This window comes from Coregonus lavaretus (assembly GCF_964263955.1).
Source record: "Coregonus lavaretus genome assembly, chromosome: 20".
Taxonomy (NCBI): Eukaryota; Metazoa; Chordata; class Actinopteri; order Salmoniformes; family Salmonidae; genus Coregonus; species Coregonus lavaretus.
Window position 1 is genome coordinate 6,031,212 of NC_140007.1, and position 22,608 is coordinate 6,053,819.

Here is a 22,608-nt window from a genome sequence, read left to right on the forward strand (position 1 = left end):
TTGCTGCTGCACTGGGGCCTTCACCCTATCACATTTAATCGGATTCATATTGAAGCTAGTAGACAAGACATGCCAGGCCTACAGTATGCCTTTGATGGAGTACTCACTGGATCAGCATCGTCTGGTGCTTGTGCTGGTGGCTCTAACAGGAACACAGTGCTGCCAGACACTGCAAGGCAATAGGTAAACCAAAGTCAGACAGTCCAAATTGATTCAATATGAATGTGGTTGTATCCCATGTAGAGATGGAAGGACATACCTTGAATGAAGCGGGTGGCATCTTGGGAGGAACCTATGCTCGTCTCTTTCCCCCCAGGGATCCCCTCTAAGACGGGCCTGCCTTTATTTAGCTCCAAGGCCATGTCCTCTGCTGGGGTAAGGTCAGCCTTTGGTGACCCACCACCCGTGCCTTGTCTGTGGGTATTCTTTTTCACTGCTAAAACAGTACAGACAATGTGTGAGCAGGCACCTTCTGGGTACAATATATGCTTGTGCTTTGTTAAATATTAGTCAGGGACCATACCATTCTGCAGAATGTTCTTGTATTTGATTTTGACCTGCTGCCATGTCCGTTTTGGCCCGTTCATGTTTAATCTACACACACACACACACACACACACATTTAATGGAGTCACACTGCAAAAAATTACTTGGTATTTTTGTCTTGTTTTCAGTAAAAATATCAAAAAATTTATCATAGCTTTATACAGTGTGATGGAGTTACTTTACACAATTTCACTCATATCTGCAGTGCATTTCAATTAAAAATTTAACCGTTTCATAATTACAGTACAACTGCATTTTTGGAGATGTGAATTAAATATTTGAATTGTAATTGTGATGTTTCAGCGGAGCGGTGAGTGTGTAATTGTGCACTACTTACGCATTCAGGCGGTCTGCAATACTTTGCCACGCTTTTTCTCTTTGCTTTATCACTGTGGCGGTGTTGCCTTTCTTCTTAATTATATATTTTACCTCCTCGTATGCCTCCATGAGGATTTGTGCTTCCGACGGGGAAAAGTACGCGGCTCTAGTTGCCATGGTAAATCAGTTAATCTGTGATCTGTGGCGGGGTCTATTTGAGTGAGCCGTGAGCGCGCACCTATCCAGGATTGGTTTCACCTGGCTTAATGAATCCGTGTCTGCTCATCCTGGCTTGGTCTTTGTGCAACCAATTAAGCCTGGACGCACATGTTTTGGCTTCATTGAGCTCAGCTGAGTCATTTATCCCGGATGTCTTAATTCTACTTTTGTGCAACAGGCCCCAGGAAGGTTTTCCAATGCCTCGCAAAGATGGGTATTTATAGATTATAAAAGTTTTAAACAGACATTGAATATCTCTTTGAGCATGGTGAAGTTATTAATTACACTTTGGATGGTGTATCAATACACCCAGTCACTAAAAAGATACAGGCGTCCTTCCTAACTCAGTTGCCGGAGAGGGAGGAAATCGCTTAGGGGTTTCACCATGAGGCCAATGGTAACTTTAAAACGGTTACAGAGTTTAATGGCTGTGATCTGAAAAATTGAGGATGGATCAACAACATTGTAGTTACTCCACAATACTAACCTAATTGACAGAGTAAAAAGAAGGAAGCCTGTACAGAATATAAATATTCCAAAACATGCATCCTGTTTGCAACAAGGCACTTAAGTAATACTGCAACAAATGTGGCAAAGTAAACTTTTTGTCCTGAATACAAAGTGTTATGTTTGGGGCAAATCCAATACAACACATTACCGAGTACCACTCTCCATATTTTCAAGCATAATGGTGGCTGCATCATGTTATAGGTATGCTTGTAATCATTAAGGACTGGGGAGTTTTTCAGTATAAAAAAGAAACGGAATGGAGCTAAGCACAGGCCAAATCCTAGAAGAAAACCTGGTTCAGTCTGCTTTCCACCAGTCACATGGAGATGAATTCCCCTTTCAGAAGGACAATAACCTAAAACACAAGGCCAAATGTACACTGCAGTTGCTTACAAAGAAGACTGTGAATGTTCCCGAATGGCCGAGTTAAAATTTAGCTTGAAAATCTATGGCAAGACCTGAAAATGGTTATTTAGCAATGATCAACAACCAATTTGATGGAGGTTGAAGAATTTTGAAAATAATCATGGGCAAATGTTGCACAATCCAGGTGTGTGGAAAGCTCTTAGAGACTTACCCAGGAAAGACACACAGCTGTAATCGCTGCTAAAGGTGATTCTAGCATGTATTGACTCAGGGGGTTGAATACTTATCTAATCAAGATATATTAGTGTTTTATTTTTCTTCCACTTTTGTGTAGATTGTTGTAACACAACAAAATGTGGAAAAAGTCAAGGGGTGTGAATACTTTCTGAAGGCACTGTAGCTTTTGTTGTAGGATAGTGTGCAGCGGCTGCAGGTGAAGCAGGTGATACCGAAGAGGATGTTGTTTCTAATTTGTTCGCTTTGCCCTATTCAAGATTATAACTTTCAACAAGTTACGTTTCAAATTATCATCATCTGAGTCCTCATTTATAAACATTGTGTATAAACGTTGCCCATCATTCACCTTTTATGGTGACAATAACAGCCTTATATGCTGTATTTGGAAGTATTGGAATTAGGCAAAGGCCATTTCTAAAGAAAATAGCAATGGCGAAATTGATCAAATGTCTCTGGAGGTGTTGTCAGAATGTTGAAACTTTTACAGTGACATTATCTGACAGTTTCTGTAAGAAAAAAGAATAGCAAATTGTTGTGGACCTGGAAACAGATTGTTTGAATTCAATAATGAAATATGCTGCACTGCCTGCGAATTCAGAAACATTGTTTAGTATGTCTAAAAACATTTTGGGGACTACAGTAGACCTACTTAAAGTAGCCTACACACTTCAATGCAAAAGAGCAACTGTCTGTTCATCTGTTAAATTCTACTGTAGGCTATATTATAAACCGCGCTCCCTTTCGGATGTATAGAGATAAATACTTTAAATAATAGCCTATCTATAGACCAAATAAAATTAGAGATGTGCATGGTAATTTGTTGTAGGCTAAAGCTTCTTCGGGAATAAGGACCTATCATGGCCAAAAAAGGTGGTGAGGAATTTATTCTGCAATGGTTATGAAAATGGCTTATGTTTATGAAATATTGTTTACTTGAGACATTTTAAATTACAGTAGGCTATTTAGATGTACAGTAGACAAAAAAATAACAAATGGAAAAGGTGAACAGTCTGTTCTACCGTTAAACTGCACTCTGAATCGGATGGCATAGGTGACCCATTTCAAGAAGCTAGGCGTATGACGCACATCCCTACTTCACAGGAGAGGCATTTTATTTTTTACTTTTTTTTAAATCAAAATGTGTTTTTTTGGCAGAAATGCCTTCTGGAACATGGACTTTCATGTGCCTTAATAACTAACTTGTATGCCATTTGTAAAAATGTTAAATTATAAGTCTAGTTGGTTTATCCACGGAAAAAGACCAGAACCTTCCCGTTAGCCATGATTGGCTGAGATAATAGATGGGCTGGACATGCCGAGAGATGAGTTCAAATTCGTCTGCCATGTAGCACGCTTCTGTCTATAACATGAGCTGCTCAGTATGTGTAGATAATCTTTGCTACCGCAGCTTTTTTGAAAGACATAATGTTAGCCATGAACAACTGCAAAAGTGTTGCTACTGCTCTTGACAACATTGCTGCCCAGAATTTAGCAGGCACTATCGATAAAGATCAGTGGGAAAAAGTTGTGATGGATTACTTTCTGCACACGGTCAGTGTGAACCGGAGTGACTTGACACAACAACGGGCCAAACAAGCTGTAGCTAGCTACAAACCAAACGGAAAAGACACGCTGCCGTGAAGCGTTCATCCATGTACAGTGGGGAAAAAAAGTATTTAGTCAGCCACCAATTGTGCAAGTTCTCCCACTTAAAAAGATGAGAGAGGCCTGTAATTTTCATCATAGGTACACGTCAACTATGAAAGACAAATTGAGAGAAAAAAATCCAGAAAATCACATTGTAGGATTTTTAATGAATTTATTTGCAAATTATGGTGGAAAATAAGTATTTGGTCACCTACAAACAAGCAAGATTTCTGGCTCTCACAGACCTGTAACTTCTTCTTTAAGAGGCTCCTCTGTCCTCCACTCGTTACCTGTATTAATGGCACCTGTTTGAACTTGTTATCAGTATAAAAGACACCTGTCCACAACCTCAAACAGTCACACTCCAAACTCCACTATGGCCAAGACCAAAGAGCTGTCAAAGGACACCAGAAACAAAATTGTAGACCTGCACCAGGCTGGGAAGAATGAATCTGCAATAGGTAAGCAGCTTGGTTTGAAGAAATCAACTGTGGGAGCAATTATTAGGAAATGGAAGACATACAAGACCACTGATAATCTCCCTCGATCTGGGGCTCCACGCAAGATCTCACCCCGTGGGGTCAAAATGATCACAAGAACGGTGAGCAAAAATCCCAGAACCACACGGGGGGACCTAGTGAATGACCTGCAGAGAGCTGGGACCAAAGTAACAAAGCCTACCATCAGTAACACACTACGCCGCCAGGGACTCAAATCCTGCAGTGCAAGACGTGTCCCCCTGCTTAAGCCAGTACATGTCCAGGCCCGTCTGATGTTTGCTAGAGTGCATTTGGATGATCCAGAAGAGGATTGGGAGAATGTCATATGGTCAGATGAAACCAAAATAGAACTTTTTGGTAAAAACTCAACTCGTCGTGTTTGGAGGACAAAGAATGCTGAGTTGCATCCAAAGAACACCATACCTACTGTGAAGCATGGGGGTGGAAACATCATGCTTTGGGGCTGTTTTTCTGCAAAGGGACCAGGACGACTGATCCGTGTAAAGGAAAGAATGAATGGGGCCATGTATCGTGAGATTTTGAGTGAAAACCTCCTTCCATCAGCAAGGGCATTGAAGATGAAACGTGGCTGGGTCTTTCAGCATGACAATGATCCCAAACACACCGCCCGGGCAACGAAGGAGTGGCTTCGTAAGAAGCATTTCTAGGTCCTGGAGTGGCCTAGCCAGTCTCCAGATCTCAACCCCATAGAAAATCTTTGGAGGGAGTTGAAAGTCCGTATTGCCCAGCGACAGCCCCAAAACATCACTGCTCTAGAGGAGATCTGCATGGAGGAATGGGCCAAAATACCAGCAACAGTGTGTGAAAACCTTGTGAAGACTTACAGAAAACGTTTGACCTGTGTCATTGCCAACAAAGGGTATATAACAAAGTATTGAGAATTTTGTTATTGACCAAATACTTATTTTCCACCATAATTTGCAAATAAATTCATTAAAAATCCTACAATGTGATTTTCTGGAATTTTTTTCTCATTTTGTCTGTCATAGTTGACGTGTACCTATGATGGAAATTACAGGCCTCTCTCATCTTTTTAAGTGGGAGAACTTGCACAATTGGTGGCTGACTAAATACTTTTTTCCCCCACTGTATACGGGTAAGAGCCTAGCTACATATTTAGATATTATATGTTTCTAATTTTGTAAGTAATTTCAAATTGAAGTGTACTGTTAGCTAGGTAGCGAATGTTAGTTTGCTGGCTGGCTCGCTAGCTATCGTTACGTGTATAATCTGTGTAGTAATATTATTCATATCTCAGAAATCCATTTTGCATTGCTAGTTATTGCCTAACGTTAGCTAGCTAGCAAACATTGAACCTAGTTGGTTAGCTTTAGCTACCTGCAGATTCATACTGGTTCATCATGCATTGTGGCTAGCTATGACAATCCGTTTGTACTGTAGCTATGGGTTGGGATTATGGTTAATTGTTTAGCTAGCTAGCTACAGGTCTAAACAAAAGACTCCACTTCGCAAGAGAATGATTGCATGATCCATCAAGTTAGCCAGGTTTGTCTGGGGGTGATTACAAGCCATCTATTGTATTTCATGAACATTTGTACATGTCTAGACAATAGTGACTCATCCACTAAACTAGATGTGGCTGAGGGGTGGTTATAGTATTTATTTCACATAACCCATCAATTTAGACAAGTGTCTGGGTAAGCATCATCTAATAATTATAAAATATTTTTATCTGGACACTTTCAAAGTCAGATTGGGACATAGGCCAAGGACTAGATAGTGTATTTTTTCCTGGAGTTTTTTCTTATTGTAGGCTACTACTAAAACCACTGTCTTTGTTTGTTTACTACACTACCTTACTCACTCTGTTTAGCACAAGCCTCACAAAGGGCTGTGGCGGTCATAAAATTTGGTCAGCAGGTGATTTTCAAGCAAATAACTGACGGTCTCACAGTAATTGACGTTAATGAACATAAACACATTTTGCATCTCCTGGCTTCCACACATAGCCTACAAGCCACTGATGCAGACCTTAGGAACATCTACATTTTAAAAAGTCTAATAAATCCATGTAATATAGCCTACACCATCACAATAAATCCATTATTTATTTTAGACAGGTTTAAAGAAACATGATATGAAGAAAATGTAGTCTATTTCAGAAGAACAGAATAGCATACTCTGAGTTGGCCTTATGTTTGGCCCTGATCTGGCTATGCCATATGGCTGTGGCTAGTTCATTTAGCAGACAAGATTTGCTTAGAATTCCGTGGCATTATTTTATATAATTTTATAGCATGGAGAATACAATTGAACGTAGCTGAATAAAATAGAAAGGATATTTTCTCCAAATGATTTCAGGGAGTGCTCACATGCGGCTGTTCTGTGTTGAGTGGTTAACAAAGAAACAGGTACTCGTATGCTTAATTTTGAGTTATTTATGTAACTTTAGTTGTGATACAAATGTTGGGCTATATGTTTAGATTTTTTATACATTCTAAGGCTGCATGATGCGACTAATGATGCATTAAAGGCATGAGCTCTGCTTTGTTTTTTGCACAGGCTGTACACACCATCAGTCTCCCATTCACAGTTTGACAAGCACTTGATAATGCCTTGAATTTCCCGGCGACATCCCCTTTGTGTGGCCGTAATTCCCCTAAAAAAATCCATGCCTTTTGCAGCCAGTGTCCCTTGTGCCCTTGGGCTGAATATAATAATTATAATTCCCTTCTCCCGGCTGCGTGCTCCGAAGCACATCTCACTCACATGACTCTCTGTCACATGATCAGGTCTTTCTCACAGGCTACAAGTGAAGAAAGACACATCGGGGACGCAACTGCACGCATCCTTATCCAATTCCGAGGCGCATATTGAAGATATTGGAAGAACTGTCCTCATTTACTTTTCGTCAGCCAACAAGATGAGTAGGCCAAACGAACAGCAAAAACACTAGCCTATGTCAACCTACTATCCCCCATAGTACAGAAGTTGACCTATTCTGTGCGAGAAATAAATATTCCAAACAGTCTGGGACAGTTGTGGGATGCGATAGATCCCAAACTAATACAACCACCAGCATAGAAAAAATTAAGTAATGAGGCTGACGTAACAGATAAGAATGTTTCGCTTAGAATTTTGATAAACTATTAGGCTATTTCTTCACATTATCAGCACAGCAATGTGCACACAACAGTAGGCTATAAGTGCGAATGTTCCATTAGCAGGAAAACACCGTTCTCAAAAGTGACCGCATATGCGATAATTTATGTAACGCTTTTATTATAAAGGTGCATTTATACGGTGAAAATGATCTTCCCCAAACTTGAAACTTACTCGCTGACGTATGTATACCAGTTAGGCTCTACACCCGTTGTAAAGCGGATTCATGTGCTTAATTTTAAGTTATTTGGCAACTTTAGTAGTGATACAAACCTTATAAAAACATATAGGCCTATGGGCTAGGCTGTGGCGTGCGACAATGATTTGAAAAGGTCACACAAAAAAGGCATGCGCTGTTTCTTGCCTTACTGCACACAAGCTGGGCATCATTCACAAGTGATAATGTCATTCAAGCTGTGCATCATTCACAAGTGATAATGTCATTCAAGCTGCGCATCATTCACAAGTGATAATGTCATTCACAAGTGATAGCCAAATATTGTCACCCATGCTCTCCATTTGTAAATGATTTGCCCCACAGTGGACTGATGGAGATTTTATAGCCTTCCCCAGACTGATGTGCTCTCACAACCCTCGTCCTGATGTCCTCTGAGATCTCCTTTCCTCTCGGCATGGTGTGCTTTGCATTCACCTGGATGGGTAACACCAAACTGACCAGGTTTCTTATCTGTATTTATCAGAGTCCCGCCCAAACTCTTTCCTAACGATCTCTCCTTTGATTGGTTCATTTGGTAGCTGATTCTACTTACCTACTTGATTTAACCAATGCAACTTAGGGTTCACTTATTTTCGCACCTGCACTAATTCCTTTTTAATTTTGTTTTTCTACTACAGACATGATTTCCTCTACACCACCATAAGGTATTGGTAAATATAAACCTGTTATGTCAGATCAAAAAGACTGGTTCTGATTAAATGAAAATGTCATGGGAAAAACTGAAAAACTCTGTAATTGCACAAGGGGTTCACATACTTTCAAGCAGCACTGTATAATAAATAATATATGTGTGAAATTTGTTTTGATTTATCATGCACCTGTCTCAAAACGGGCAGGGGAATAAATACATGTCAACTATGCACTTTCCCGTAGTTCATTTTCATGCCAGCCAGGTAGGCTATACAGCTGTGGTAAAGAGAAGCAATGTGCTTAATATTAGGAAAATTGAGAAATAAATATAGAGGCCTAGCCTATAGAATGCTGATGGGATCCTCTTCTTTTTTAAACGCAATCACATAGCCTATAGAAATGTTCCGCAAAATGAGCTCATGGGCTCTCATGAAGTGTTTGATTAGATTTTTTTATTACATTTGCATTGATGTCAGTGATTTAGCGGGACAATAGAGTGCTGAGTACCAGGCAGTTAACAAGTTTGGTAGGCTACTAATGACCATCAGCAGCATCAGAGCTTGGAGAAGCCTAATTACCGTGACTAAACGCTCACGTGGAACTTGACTGCCGTCATGACTCGTGACCACCGGTGTAGCGGTAATACGGTCACTGTAACAGCACTAGCCTCACATGTGAATCCTTAAAGAGATGGGTGGGGCTAAGGCTTAAGAGGGTGTGAACAATGCTAAATAGGTGTAGACAAAGAAGAGCTCTCCAATAGGTTTACCAAAACTTTTATCCAATGTAAAAAAAAAACGTTTGCTACATAAGATCAAGGCGGTCGATCACATTAGAGCAAAATACTTGAAATAGTTTATTTACTACTTTCAAGTGGGTCTAATTAAATGAGTAATGGGATATTGTAGGCCTATAGGCTTCGCGAGTATGACACCACCACGGTCAAAAAAGGTGAGGAATTTATTCTGCAATGATCATGGAAATGAAATGGGAAATAGATGCCTATTTCGAACTATTTTAGAATGCAAAGAAAAAAGAAAGAAAAAAAGGATCTTCGCTCCTCTCACTAACGGAAAATGAATGCATGTTATTATATTTACCTTTATTTTTTATTTTTTTTGGGGGGTGGGTAGGTATATCTTGTACTTACATCATGTTTATCAATGAGGCCCCTGGTGAGTGGAACTGTGTTTTTTTTTATTGCACCCCGCTTGCTGTTAGCTATCTCTTTTGAAAATAATTAGTTATGCATGTGAAACATTGTTGCATTTAAACTTTAGAACACCGGTTACTTTGTGTGCTGAACATGATCAAGATGTTTGCAATGCGAAGTCATAGTAATAGTTTGTACATTTCGATTGGAAAAATGATTAGCTTAATGGTTGTGTTTATGTATTCTTATGATTGGGACCTTGACTTATTTTTATTATCAATTATGTCAGAGTGAATGGGCTGCTTATTCTTTAACATGCTAGGTGTGACTGCTTGCCGTCTTTCTTTCTTTTTGAGTTTGGTACGTGTTAGAAGATTTGTTTCCCCACTGAAGACCTAGGTCCAATATCCACAGTTCGCCACTGTTGTCACATGGGTGCTAGAAGAGGTAGAATTACATTAACACTGTGCTGTTCTCTGGCAATGGATCAAGAGCAAAGGAAGGTTATATTTGTATCACTTAGCAAGTTTTGCAAGTTTTAGAAGGTTGTAAAAGGGTTTCCAATACACCTGAGTTTGAACCTAGCGTCTTTGCACGTCATTACAAATCCCAAAGTCCTTAGGCAAGTTGTTTCAAGTTAAGAAAATGAACTCAGTAAATTGAATGTAGTTAAATATACACTGAGTGTACAAAGCATTAGGAATGCCTGCTTTTTCCATGACAGACTGACCAGGTGAATCCTGGTGAAAGCTATGATCCCTTATTGATGTCACCTTTTAAATTCACTTCAATCAGTGTAGATGAAGGGCAGAAGACAGGTTAAAGAAGGATTTTTAAGCTTTGAGACAATTGAGACATGGATTGTGTACCAATTTATCCATTCAGAGGATAAATTGGCAAGACAAAAGATTTAAGTGCCTTTGAACGGGGTATGGTAGTACGTGCCAGGCACACCTATTTGGGTGTGTCAAGAACTGCAACTCTGCTGGGTTTTTCACGCTCAACAGATTCCCGCGTGTATCAAGAATGGTCCACCAACCAAAGGACATCGAGCCAACTTGACACAACGGGACGCATTGGAGTCAACATGCCATCATCCCTGTGGAACGCTTTTGACACCTTGTAGAGTCCATGCCCTGATGAATTGAGGCTGTTCTGAGGGCAAAAGGGGGGGGGGCAACTAACTATTAGGAAAGTGTTTCTAATGTTTTGTACACTGTGTATAACCAGAAGTCAAGACAAAGGAGATGATTGTGGACTACAAGAAAAAGAAGAGGACCGAGCACGCCCCCATTCTCATCGACGGGGCTGTAGTGGAGCAGGTTGAGAGCTTCAAGTTCCTTGGTGTCCACATCACCAACAAACTATCATGGTCCAAACACACCAATACAGTTGTGAAGAGGGCATGACAAAGCCTATTCCCCCTCAGGAGACTGAAAAGATTTGGCATGGGTCCTCAGATCCTCAAAAAGTTATACAGCTGCACCATCGAGAGCATCCTGACTGGTTGCATCACTGCCTGGTATGGCAACTGCTCAGCCTCCGACCACAAGGCACTACAGAGGGTAGTGTGTACGGCCCAGTACATCACTGGGGCCAAGCTTCCTGCCATCCAGGACTTCTCTACCAGGCAGTGTCAGAGGAAGGCCCTAAAAATTGTCAAAGACTCCAGCCACCCTAGTCATAGACTGTTCTCTCTGCTACCGCACGGCAAGCGGTACCAGAGTGCCAAGTCTCGGTCCAAAAGGCTTCTTTACAGCTTCTACCCCCAAGTCATAAGACTCCTGAACAGCTAATGAAATGGCTACCCAGACTATTTGCATTGTCCCCCCCACTCTTTTACACTGCTGCTAATCTCTGTTTATTATCTATGCATAGTCACTTTAACTCTACCTACATGTACATATTACCTCAATTACCTCGACTAACCTGTGCCCCCACACATTGACTCTAATAATTTTTTACTTATCTTTTTTTTACTTAATACTTATTTTTCTTAAAACTGCATTGTTGGTTAATGGCTTGTAAGTAAGCATTTTTACAGTAAGGTCTACACCTGTTGTATTCGGCGCATGTGAGAAATACAATTTGATTTGAAGTGGTCTAGTGCGGTTTCTATGAAATCATTCATCATGTGTGGTAGAGTTCTCAGTGCCATGCAGATTCAGCCTTTTCAAATGCTGGTTGTGTTGAGTATAATGTTTCAGGTCCATAAAACTGGAATTGTTTAATAGACCGGGGTGTTGTGACCTTGGTTTTACTTACTCAGTGATTCAATGCACTTTATTGGCATGAAATGGCATAGGTGTAAATGTATCTCCCTCCCCTGGTTTACCTTTCTTTCTCTTTCTCTTTCTGTCTGTCCCTCTCTTTCCTTGTTCACCTTTGTCCTCTGACAGGATTTCATCATCATGTTTGTCCATCACCTGGCCACCATAACCCTCATCACCTTCTCCTACTGTAACAACATGCTGCGAGTGGGCACTCTGGTCATGTGTGTGCATGATGCCTCCGACATCTTTTTGGAGGTATACGGTCAAGGGCCTATACTATATGTGGAGCGCTGTCTTTTTACTGGCTGAGGTGGTTCAACACAATGTAAATGGTATTTATGGTATACAGTGAGGGGAAAAAAGTATTTGATCCCCTGCTGATTTTGTACGTTTGCCCACTGACAAAGACATGACCAGCCTATAATTTTTATGGTAGGTTTATTTGAACAGTGAGAGACAGAATAACAACAACAAAATTCTGGAAAACACATGTCAAAAATGTTATAAATTGATTTGCATTTTAATGAGGGAAATAAGTATTTGATCCCTCTGCAAAACATGACTTAGTACTTGGTGGCAAAACCCTTGTTGGCAATCAGAGGTCAGACGTTTTTTGTAGTTGGCCACCAGGTTTGCACACATCTCAGGAGGGATTTTGTCCCACTCCTCTTTGCAGATCTTCTCCAAGTCATTAAGGTTTCGAGGCTGACGTTTGGCAACTCGAACCTTCAGCTCCCTCCACAGATTTTCTATAGGATTAAGGTCTGGAGACTGGCTAGGCCACTCCAGGACCTAAATGTGCTTCTTCTTGAGCCACTCCTTTGTTGCCTTGGCTGTGTGTTTTGGGTCATTGTCATGCTGGAATACCCATCCACGACCCATTTTCAATGCCCTGGCTGAGGGAAGGAGGTTCTCACCCAATATTTGACGATACATGGCCCCGTCCATCATCCCTTTGATGCGGTGAAGTTGTCCTGTCCCCTTAGCAGAAAAACACCCCCAAAGCATAATGTTTCCACCTCCATGTTTGACGGTGGGGATGGTGTTCTTGGGGTCATAGGCAGCATTCCTCCTCCTCCAAACACGGCGAGTTGAGTTGATGCCAAAGAGCTCGATTTTGGTCTCATCTGACCACAACACTTTCACCCAGTTCTCCTCTGAATCATTCAGAAGTTCATTGGCAAACTTCAGACGGGCATGTATATGTGCTTTCTTTAGCAGGGGGACCTTGCGGGTGCTGCAGGATTTCAGTCCTTCACGGCATAATGTGTTACCAATTGTTTTCTTGGTGACTATGGTCCCAGCTGCCTTGAGATCATTGACAAGATCCTCCCGTGTAGTTCTGGGCTGATTCCTCACCGTTCTCATGATCATTGCAACTCCACGAGGTGAGATCTTGCATGGAGCCTCAGGCCGAGTTGAGATTGACAGTTATTTTGTGTTTCTTCCATTTGCGAATAATCTCACCAACTGTTGTCACCTTCTCACCAAGCTGCTTGGCGATGGTCTTGTAGCCCATTCCAGCCTTGTGTAGGTCTACAATCTTGTCCCTGATATCCTTGGAGCGCTCTTTGGTCTTGGCCATGGTGGAGAGTTTGGAATCTGATTGATTGATTGCTTCTGTGGACAGGTGTCTTTTATACAGGTAACAAACTGAGATTAGGAGCACTCCCTTTAAGAGTGTGCTCCTAATCTCAGCTCGTTACCTGTATAAAAGACACCTGGGAGCCAGAAATCTTTCTGATTGAGAGGGGGTCAAATACTTATTTCCCTCATTAAAATGCAAATCAATTTATAAAAATTTTGACATGCGTTTTTCTGGATTTTTTGTTGTTATTCTGTCTCTCACTGTTCAAATAAACCTACCATTAAAATTATAGACTGATCATTTCTTTGTCAGTGGGCAAACGTACAAAATCAGCAGGGGATCAAATACTTTTTTCCCTCACTGTATGTGGTTGTGAGAGTACTGTGTTTCACCCTGGCGTGTGTTTGCTCTGTGTTTCTAGAGCTGTGTGCACTGCTGGTGCACTTAGCGAATACCTGTAACTTGAATCTGACTGTTGAACATGTTTGTTTACCACGTCAGTTGGTAGCGAGTTAAAGTTGGTTTGGTATCTCTAATCATGTGCCTTTTATTTCCTTCTCCCCAAGTTTGCCAAGTTGGCCAACTATGCAAAGTACCAGTGGATTTGTGACACCGGCTTTGTAGTGTTCAGCATAGTCTTCTTCATCACACGACTTGTCATCTATCCGTTTTGGTAAGGGGAGGTACATATTAAATTACGCAACAAGGCACACAGCTACGTTATCTTACTGCAGCCATTCGGTCATCAGCACTATAGGATAGATGTAGAATTAATTTGATTTCTATAAAAATGGTCTCTTTGGTGTCTCCATGTGACGGTGCCCTAGTAACGTGTGTGTGTTATAGGATCATATACAGTGTGCTGGTGGAGAGCTGGGAGATCATTGGTCCATACCGGTCCTGGTGGCTGTTGAACGGCCTGCTGCTGGTCCTTCAGACTCTTCATGTTATCTGGTTCTACCTCATCGCTCGAATCGCCATCAAAGCCATATTCAAGGGCAAGGTGTGTTTACTCCTTCTGTGAATAAAAGTGAACCTATGGTAGCAACAGGGATAATTTGTGTAATATGCTCACACTGTACTTAGTAGTAAAATGTGCCAATATCAAACATTTTTCTGTTTACACAAACAATCTATTAATGTTTAGGGAGGAAAAACAGCAATATGTTTATGATATGATTCCTCCACAGACTATTCATTATGTTACTGAGCACAAACTCTGTCCCTTTTAAAAGGTGGCAAAGGACGACCGCAGTGACATCGAGAGCAGCTCAGAAGAAGAGACCGACACCAATGTCAAGATTAGGAACAAGTCACATCCCAACGGTAGCGAACAATCACTAAAGGAGGGCAATGGGACCAATAGCTTTGTCAACGGTGAAACACAAGACCACTGAACACTGGGAGACGTGAATATGAATTGGACAAGGGGGGTCCAAATGGATCCACTCTGCTGTGTGCACCACAATAAGTATACTTCAACTCTTCTTTCACTTTCAGAAAAACAAACCCTTTCAGGATTGGTGTGGTAGGACGATAAAATGGACAGTGACTGCTACCTTGGGGACCTCTATTTATCACTGTGTTTCTTTGTATCAAGTTTACAACTTTGCCTTTGCTTATAGTGGAAATAGGGGAAGAGAGTTTTCATAGCAGTTTTACCGGTCAAATACAGCTTGTGCTTCATTTTTTACAATTTAGAGATATAGCTTTTTTTACTTGGAGAGATGGCTTTATCAATGAAACTGGTAATATTTTAATGGTTGTGTGAGATTCTGTGCCTTATTGAATATGCTGCCTCCCCTCATCTGAGGGAAGAAAGATACCAAATAAAAATTCTGTATTTTTCTCATTAAAAACATTTATTTAAACCAATTAATTAGTCAACATCCTTTGACAACCAAAATGATAATGATACTAAAATAACCTCATGAATGTATTCACTATCAAACACTGCTGTCGGTTCAGCCCATGGCTGTTTGAATGCCATTGTCATGTAACAGCATATTCAGTGGTTAAAGTTCTCCATCACTGCGACGGATTTCTGTCATATGGATTCTGGTTGTTTTTGAGATCAGTGAGATAGGCAATGCAACATTTTGGGGGATGGGGGGACAGTGGTGTGTAGCTGCTGGCAAAGTAATGCAATGCCTTTATCACTCAGATCATGGTGCAACTTTCCAGTTCTACTATTTTTGCCATGTAGTTATTAAATCAAAATCAGACAACCCCGTAGTAGAATATTTTACCTAGTCGGCTTGTTGTTTGTTCTATGTGACAGAAATATTCAACTCGAGGCGCATTCAAGTTGCGAGAGCAATATGGAGGGAAACGTATTCTAACAAGCAGTCAATGCACTTTAAAAGCAGTTTTGGCTAATGTATTTTAAAAGCAGATTTGGCCTTTGTTAAAAAAGAGTGGGGTCCCAGTTTTCCATTGCTACCATTTTATTTATTTACTCCTTCAACAGGGCCGGATTAATGCAGGGGATTACCTGGGCTGAAGCCACTGGGCCCAGTCCCGTGGGGGGACCCAAGAGGCAGCATTTTTCACCCGTTAAAAAAAAAAAAAAAAAAAAATGTACAGGTATATGTATGCAGTGCATTCGGAAAGGATTCAAACCTCTTCCCTTTTTCCACATTTTGTTACGTTACAGCCTTATTTTTAAATGGATGAAATACAAAATGTTCCTTATCAATCCACACACAATACCCCATAATGATTAAGTGAAAACAGGAAATTTTTGCACATGTATTTTTTTTTATTTTTTTTACAGAAATACCTTATTTACATAAGTGTTCAGACCCTTTGCTATGAGACTCGAAATTGAGCTCAGGTGCATCCTGTTTCCATCGATCATCCTTGGTGTTTCTACAACTTGATTGGAGTCCACCTGTGGTAAATTCAATTGATTGGACATGATTTGGAAAGGCACACACCTGTCTATATAAGGTCCCACAGTTGACAGTGCATGTCAGAGCAAAAACCAAGCCATGAGGTCAAAGGAATTATCTGTAGAGCTCCGAGACAGGATTGTGTCGAGGCACAGATCTGGGGAAGGATACCAAAAAATTTCTGCAGCATTGAAGGTCCCCAAAAACACAGTGGCCTCCATCATTCTTAAATGTAAGAAGTTTGGAACCACTAAGACTCTTCCTAGAGCTGGCCGCCCGGCCAAACTGAGCAATCTGGGGAGAATGGCCTAGGTCAGGGAGGTGACCAAGAACACGATGGACACTGACAGAGCTCCAGTGTTCCTCTGTGGAGATGGAAGAACCTTCCATAATGACAACAATCTCTGCAGCACTCTACCATTTAGGCATTTATGGTAGAGTGGCCAGACAGAAGCCACTCCTCAGTAAAAGGCACATGACAGCCCGCTTGGAGTTTGCCAAAAGGCACCTAAAGGACTCAGACCATGAGAAACAAGATTCTATGGTCTGAAGAAACCAAGATTGAACTCTTTGGCCTGAATGCCAAGCTTCACGTCTGGTGGAAACCTGGCACCCTCCCTACGGTGAAGCATGGTGGTGGCAGCATCATGCTGTGGGGATGTTTTTCAGCGGCAAGGACTGGAAGACTAGTCAGGATCGAGGGAAAGATGAACGGAACAAAGTACAGAGAGCTCCTTGATGAAAACTTGCTCCAGATCGCTCAGGACCTCAGACTGGGGCGAAGGTTCACCTTCCAACAGGACAACAACCCTAAGCACAGGGTCTGAATACTTTACCAATGCACTGTATAAACAATAGTCTGAATGTAGGCTCATTTTGAATCTCTGCTAGCTAGCTACACACCAATGATTTGTTTAGCATAGCAACATTGAATGATTAGAATTAATGACTGGGTCAAAACATTAGAAAATAACTAACGACCAGCCCGCTTTGGTAGCAACTTCAGAATGCAAAAGTTATCCGATGCGGGAGGCACGGGAAATAATGGCTCTGAGTGGCCATCGGGTGTGAGAGCTCACTCAATAGTTATTGGCAGCCCCTAACATGGAGAACGGAAAGCGCTGGAGTGCCATTTTAAGTGGCAACGATGTGAGTGGGACGTCTGATTCTCCGCCAAAGAACAGGCAAGCACTGGCTGTCACCAACCAGCGCCAGGACCGTGGTGAGTTCTTCCACTCGTGTGCCATCAATGGAAACATCACTATTAACATCAACAAGTAGCTTGGTTAGCTCGGACTTGCCAACCATAGTTGTTGCCTATGTATGCCTATTGGATATTTATTAAATCATTATTTATTGAGGTTCTTGTCTCTCATCATCATTAAATCTCTGCTAGCTAGCTACGTGCCAATGATTTTGTTTAGCATAGCAACATCGAATGAATAGAATTATTAGAATTAACGACTGGGTCAAAATATGAGACTAATGACCAGCCCGCTTGAGTAGCAACTTCAGAAAGCAAAAACAAATGTACTCGCACATTTATAATTCTTTATGAAAACAATTAATATTTTTATAAATATGCTAGCAACCGTTTTATAAAAGAAATGATGCCTTAAAACCTGGGAATTATCGTGTGACAATGCCCTCCAAGGGCTGTATCTCACAACAGCCCTTGTTGGGAGTTATTGCTGAAATGACATACTTTGTAATAGGTTGTTTTCAGTAAAACGTCGCAATATGTTCGATTTGGCTGCTGGCAGGGGACAAGGAGACCCCTGGCTACGCTAAAACCAGTGACAACTACGTGCCGTTTTCAAGGGATTGTTAAATAAATGTTATAACTATTTTGTTTTAATATCATCACCCATTGTGCATTGTCAGAACTACATATTTTCGATTATATTATTCCATGCCAAACAATAGCGCACATTTAGCTCTATTTTTTTATTTTTATAATTTAACCTTTATTTAACCAGGTAAGCCAGTTGAGAACAAGTTCTCATTTACAACTGCGACCTGGCCAAGATAAAGCAAAGCAGTGCGATTAAAAACAACAACACAGAGTTACATATGGGGGTAAATCAAAACATAAAGTCAAAAAATACAACAGAAAATATATATACAGTGTGTGCAAATGTAGCAAGTTATGGAGGTAAGGCAATAAATAGGCTATAGTGCAAAATAATTAAAATTAGTATTAACACTGGAAGAGATTAGGTGCAAATAGAGATACTGGGATGCAAATGAGCAAAATAAATAACAATATGTGAGATATACCTGCTGGAGCGCATACTACGGGTGGGTGTTGCTATGGTGACCAATGAGCTAAGATAAGGCGGGGATTTGCCTAGCAGTGATTTATAGATGGCCTGGAGCCAGTGGATTTGACAACGGACATGTAATGAAGACCAGCCAACAAGAGCGTACAGGTCACAGTGGTGGGTAGTGTATGGGGCTTTGGAGACAAAACGGATGGCACTGTGATAGACTACATCCAATTTGCTGAGTAGAGTGTTGGAGGCTATTTTGTAAATGACATCGCCGAAGTCAAGGATCGGTAGGATAGTCCGTTTTACGAGGGCATGTTTGGCAGCATGAGTGAAGGAGGCTTTGTTGCGAAAGATTCTTAATGTGAGTCTGGAAGGAGAGTTTACAGTCTAACCAGACACCTAGGTATTTGTAGTTGTCCACATACTCTAGGACAGACCCGTCGAGTGTAGTGATTCTAGTCGGGTGGGCGGGTGCCAGCAGCGTTCGATTGAAGAGCATGCATTTAGTTTTGCTAGTGTTTAAGAGCAGTTGGAGGCTACTGAAGGAGTGTTGTATGGCATTGAAGCTCGTTTGGAGGTTTGTTAACACAGTGTCCAATGAAGGGTCAGATGTATACAAAATGGTGTCATCTGCGTAGAGGTGGATCTCAGAGTCACCAGAAACATTGATATACACGGAGAAAAGTGTCGGCCCAAGAATTGAACCCTGTGGCACCCCCATAGAGACTGCCATAGGTCCAGACAACAGGCCCTCCGATTTGACACATTGAACTCTATCTGAGAAGTAGTTGGTGAACCAGGCGAGGCAGTCATTTGAGAAACCAAGGCTATTTAGTCTGCCAATAAGAATGCGGTGGTTGACAGAGTCGAAAGCCTTGGCCAGGTCGATGAAGATGGCTGCACAGTACTGTCTATTATTAATCGCGGTTATAATGTCGTTTAGGACCTTGAGCGTGGCTAAAGTGCACCCATGACCAGCTCGGAAACCGGATTGCATAGCGGAGAAGGTACGGTGGGATTTGAAATGGTCGGTGATGTGTTTGTTAACTTGGCTTTCAAAAACTTTCGAAAGGCAGGGCAGGATGGATATAGGTCTGTAACAGTTTGGATCTAGAGTGTCACCCCTTTTGAAGAGGGGGATGACCGCGGCAGCTTTCCAATCTCTGGCGATCTCAGACGTTACGAGAGGTTGAACAGGCTAGTAATAGGGGTTGCGACAATTTCGGCGGCTAGTTTTAGAAAGAAAGGGTCCAGATTGTCTAGCCCAGCTGATTTGTAGGGGTCCAGATTGTGCAGCTCTTTCAGAACATCAGCTGTCTGAATCTGTGTGAAAGAGAAGCGGGGGGGCATGGGCAAATTGCAGCGGAGGGTGCAGAGCTGGTGGCCGGGGTAGTGGTAGCCAGGTGGAACGCATGGCCAGCCTTGGTAAAATGCTTGTTGAAATTCTCGATTATTGTAGATTTATCGGTGGTGATAGTGTTTCCTAGCCTCAGTGCAGTGGGCAGCTAGGAGGAAGTGCTCTTATTCTCCATGGACTTTACAGTGTCCCAAAACGTTTTGGAGTTAGTGCTACAGGATGCAAATTTATGTTTGAAAAAGTTAGCCTTTGCTTTCCTAACTGCTTGTGTATATTGGTTCCTAACTTCCCTGAAAAGTTGCATATCGCTGGGGCTATTTGATGTTAATGCAGTACGCCACAGGATGTTTTTGTGCTGGTCAAGGGCAGTCAAGTCTGAGGAGAACCAGGGGCTATATCTGTTCTTAGTTCTGTATTTTTTGAATGGGGCATGTTTATTTAAGATTGAGGGAAATTACTTTTAAAGAACAACCAGGCATCCTCTACTGACGGAATGAGAGATATATCCATCCAGGATACCTGGGCCAGGTCAATTAGGAAGGCCTGCTCGCTAAAGTGTTTTAGGTAGCGTTTGACAGTGATGAGGGGTGGTCGTTTGACCGCGGACCCGTTACGGACGCAGGCAATAAGGCAGTGATCGCTGAGATCCTGGTTGAAGACAGAGGAGGTGTATTTAGAGCGTAAGTTAGTCAGGATGATATATATGAGGGTACCCATGTTTATGGATTTAGGGTTGTACCTGGTAGGTTCGTTGATAATTTGTGAGATTGAGGGCATCTAGTTTGGATTGTAGGATGGCCAGGGTGTTAAGCATATCCCAATTTAGGTCACCAAGCAGTACGAACTCTGAGGATAAATGGGGGGCAATCAATTCACATATGGTGTCCAGGGCACAGCTGGGGGCTGAGGGGGGGCTGTAGCAAGCGGCAACAGTGAGAGACTTATTTCTGGAAAGGTGTTTTTTTAGAAGTAGAAGCTCAAACTGTTTGGGCACAGACCTGGATAGTATGATAGAGCTCTGCAGGCTATCTCTACAGTAGATTGCAACTCCACCCCCTTTGGCAGTTCTATCTAGACGGAAAATGTTATAGTTGGGGATGGACATTTCTGAATTTTTGGTGGCCTTCCTAAGCCAGGATTCAGACACTGCTAGAACATCAGGGTTGGCGGAGTGTGCTAACGCAGTGAATAATTCAAACTTAGGAAGGAGACTTCTGATATTAACATGCAAGAAACCAAGGCTTTTACGGTTACAGAAGTCAACAAATGATAGCGCCTGGGGAGTAGGAGTGATACTGGGGGCTGCAGGGCCTGGGTTAGCCTCTACATCACCAGAGGAACAGAGGAGGAATAGAATAAGGATACGGCTAAAGGCTTTAAGAACTGGTCTTCTAGTGCATTGGGTACAGAGAGTAAAGGGGGCAGATTTCCCGGGCGTTGTAGAAAAGATTCAGGGTATTATGTACAGACAAGGATATGGAAGGATACGAGTACAGTGGAGGTAAACCTAAGCGTTGGGTAACAATGAAAGAGATAGCATCACTGGAGGCACCGATCTGAGTCGGTCTCCGCATGTATGGGGGGTGGGACAAAGGAGCTATCTAAGGCAGGTTTAGCTGGGCTGGGGGATCTACAGTGAAATAGTACAATAAGAAATAACTGAAACAGCAACAAGCAAACCATATTGACATGGGAGAGAGGCATAAAGCAATCACAGGTGTAATTTGAGAGAGCTAAGACAATAGCTGGTAATGGTGACACAGGTTGGGCTGAGGCTAAACATAAACAGGATGATGTACCGTAAAAAGGAACAGTCCAGCAGGCATCGGCTGTATAGCTGAGTTATCATAAGGTCCGGTGAACAGCAATAGAATAGTTTGGAGGTAGTTTGGGACCTGCTAAAGCACTAGCGAGCAAGAGGCCACGGCTAGCGTGTGCTAGCGGGACGAGGGCTAGCAGATGGAATCTTCGTGGTCGACGTCGTAACGGGAAGCCTGTTGTAACCACATCAGACGATTTCGTCGGCAGACCAGTCGTGTTGGATCGGCGGGGCTCCGTGTCAACACTAGGTGGTCCCGTTCGGTTGACAGAGAGGTTGATAGCCGGGAGATGGGCCTGGCTCATCTCATGGGCCTGGCTCAAAGCTAGCTCAGGCTGATTAGCCAAACCACAACGGCAATTTTGTTGCAGCTAGCTGGTAGCGATGAATCCGGTGTTAAAGGTCCAGTGATCCAGTGATTCCGGCAGAAAAACCGATATGTTCTGGGTCGATAACGCGCTGTGCAGACAGTGCAGACTGGCCGAATAATAGTCCAGGCTAGAGCTGGCTGGTAGGTGGTGCAGGCCACGGACAATGGTGAAAAACCGCTAACGGTAGCTAATAACAAGTAGCTAGTTAGCTGGCTACTCCCGTCCGATAGACCGAGAGGTAGATAGCCGGGATATGGGCCTGGCTCTAGGCTAGCTCGAGGCTAACTGGTGCTTGCATCGGGGGCAGTGGTGATTAGCCAAACAGCAACATCCATTCGTTTGCGGCTAGCTAGTTGCGATCCGGTGATTAATGTCCAGTGATTAAATTATTCCGGCATAAAAATCCAATGTTCTGGGTGAAATACCGCTAACTGTGGCTAATAGCAAGTAGCTAGTTAGCTGGCTAGCTAGTTTCAACTGGAGATTCTAGATAAAAGGTAAGTCAATAATAGAATCTGTTCCACA

At 42.2% G+C, this 22,608-nt stretch overlaps 1 protein-coding gene across 1 annotated transcript in view; it reads left to right on the forward strand.

Moving 5' to 3' along the window:
- Positions 1-15,242, forward strand: part of LOC311147763 (ceramide synthase 5-like) — a 36,331-nt gene extending 21,089 nt beyond the window's left edge. Inside the window, exons 7-10 of the mRNA XM_084184536.1 lie at positions 11,908-12,036; positions 13,936-14,042; positions 14,216-14,372; positions 14,605-15,242. Of these exons, the coding sequence (XP_084040662.1) occupies positions 11,908-12,036; positions 13,936-14,042; positions 14,216-14,372; positions 14,605-14,766 (555 nt within the window). The 3' untranslated portion in view covers positions 14,767-15,242. The remainder of the gene's footprint in view (positions 1-11,907; positions 12,037-13,935; positions 14,043-14,215; positions 14,373-14,604) is intronic.
- The last annotated feature ends 7,366 nt before the right edge of the window (positions 15,243-22,608 follow it).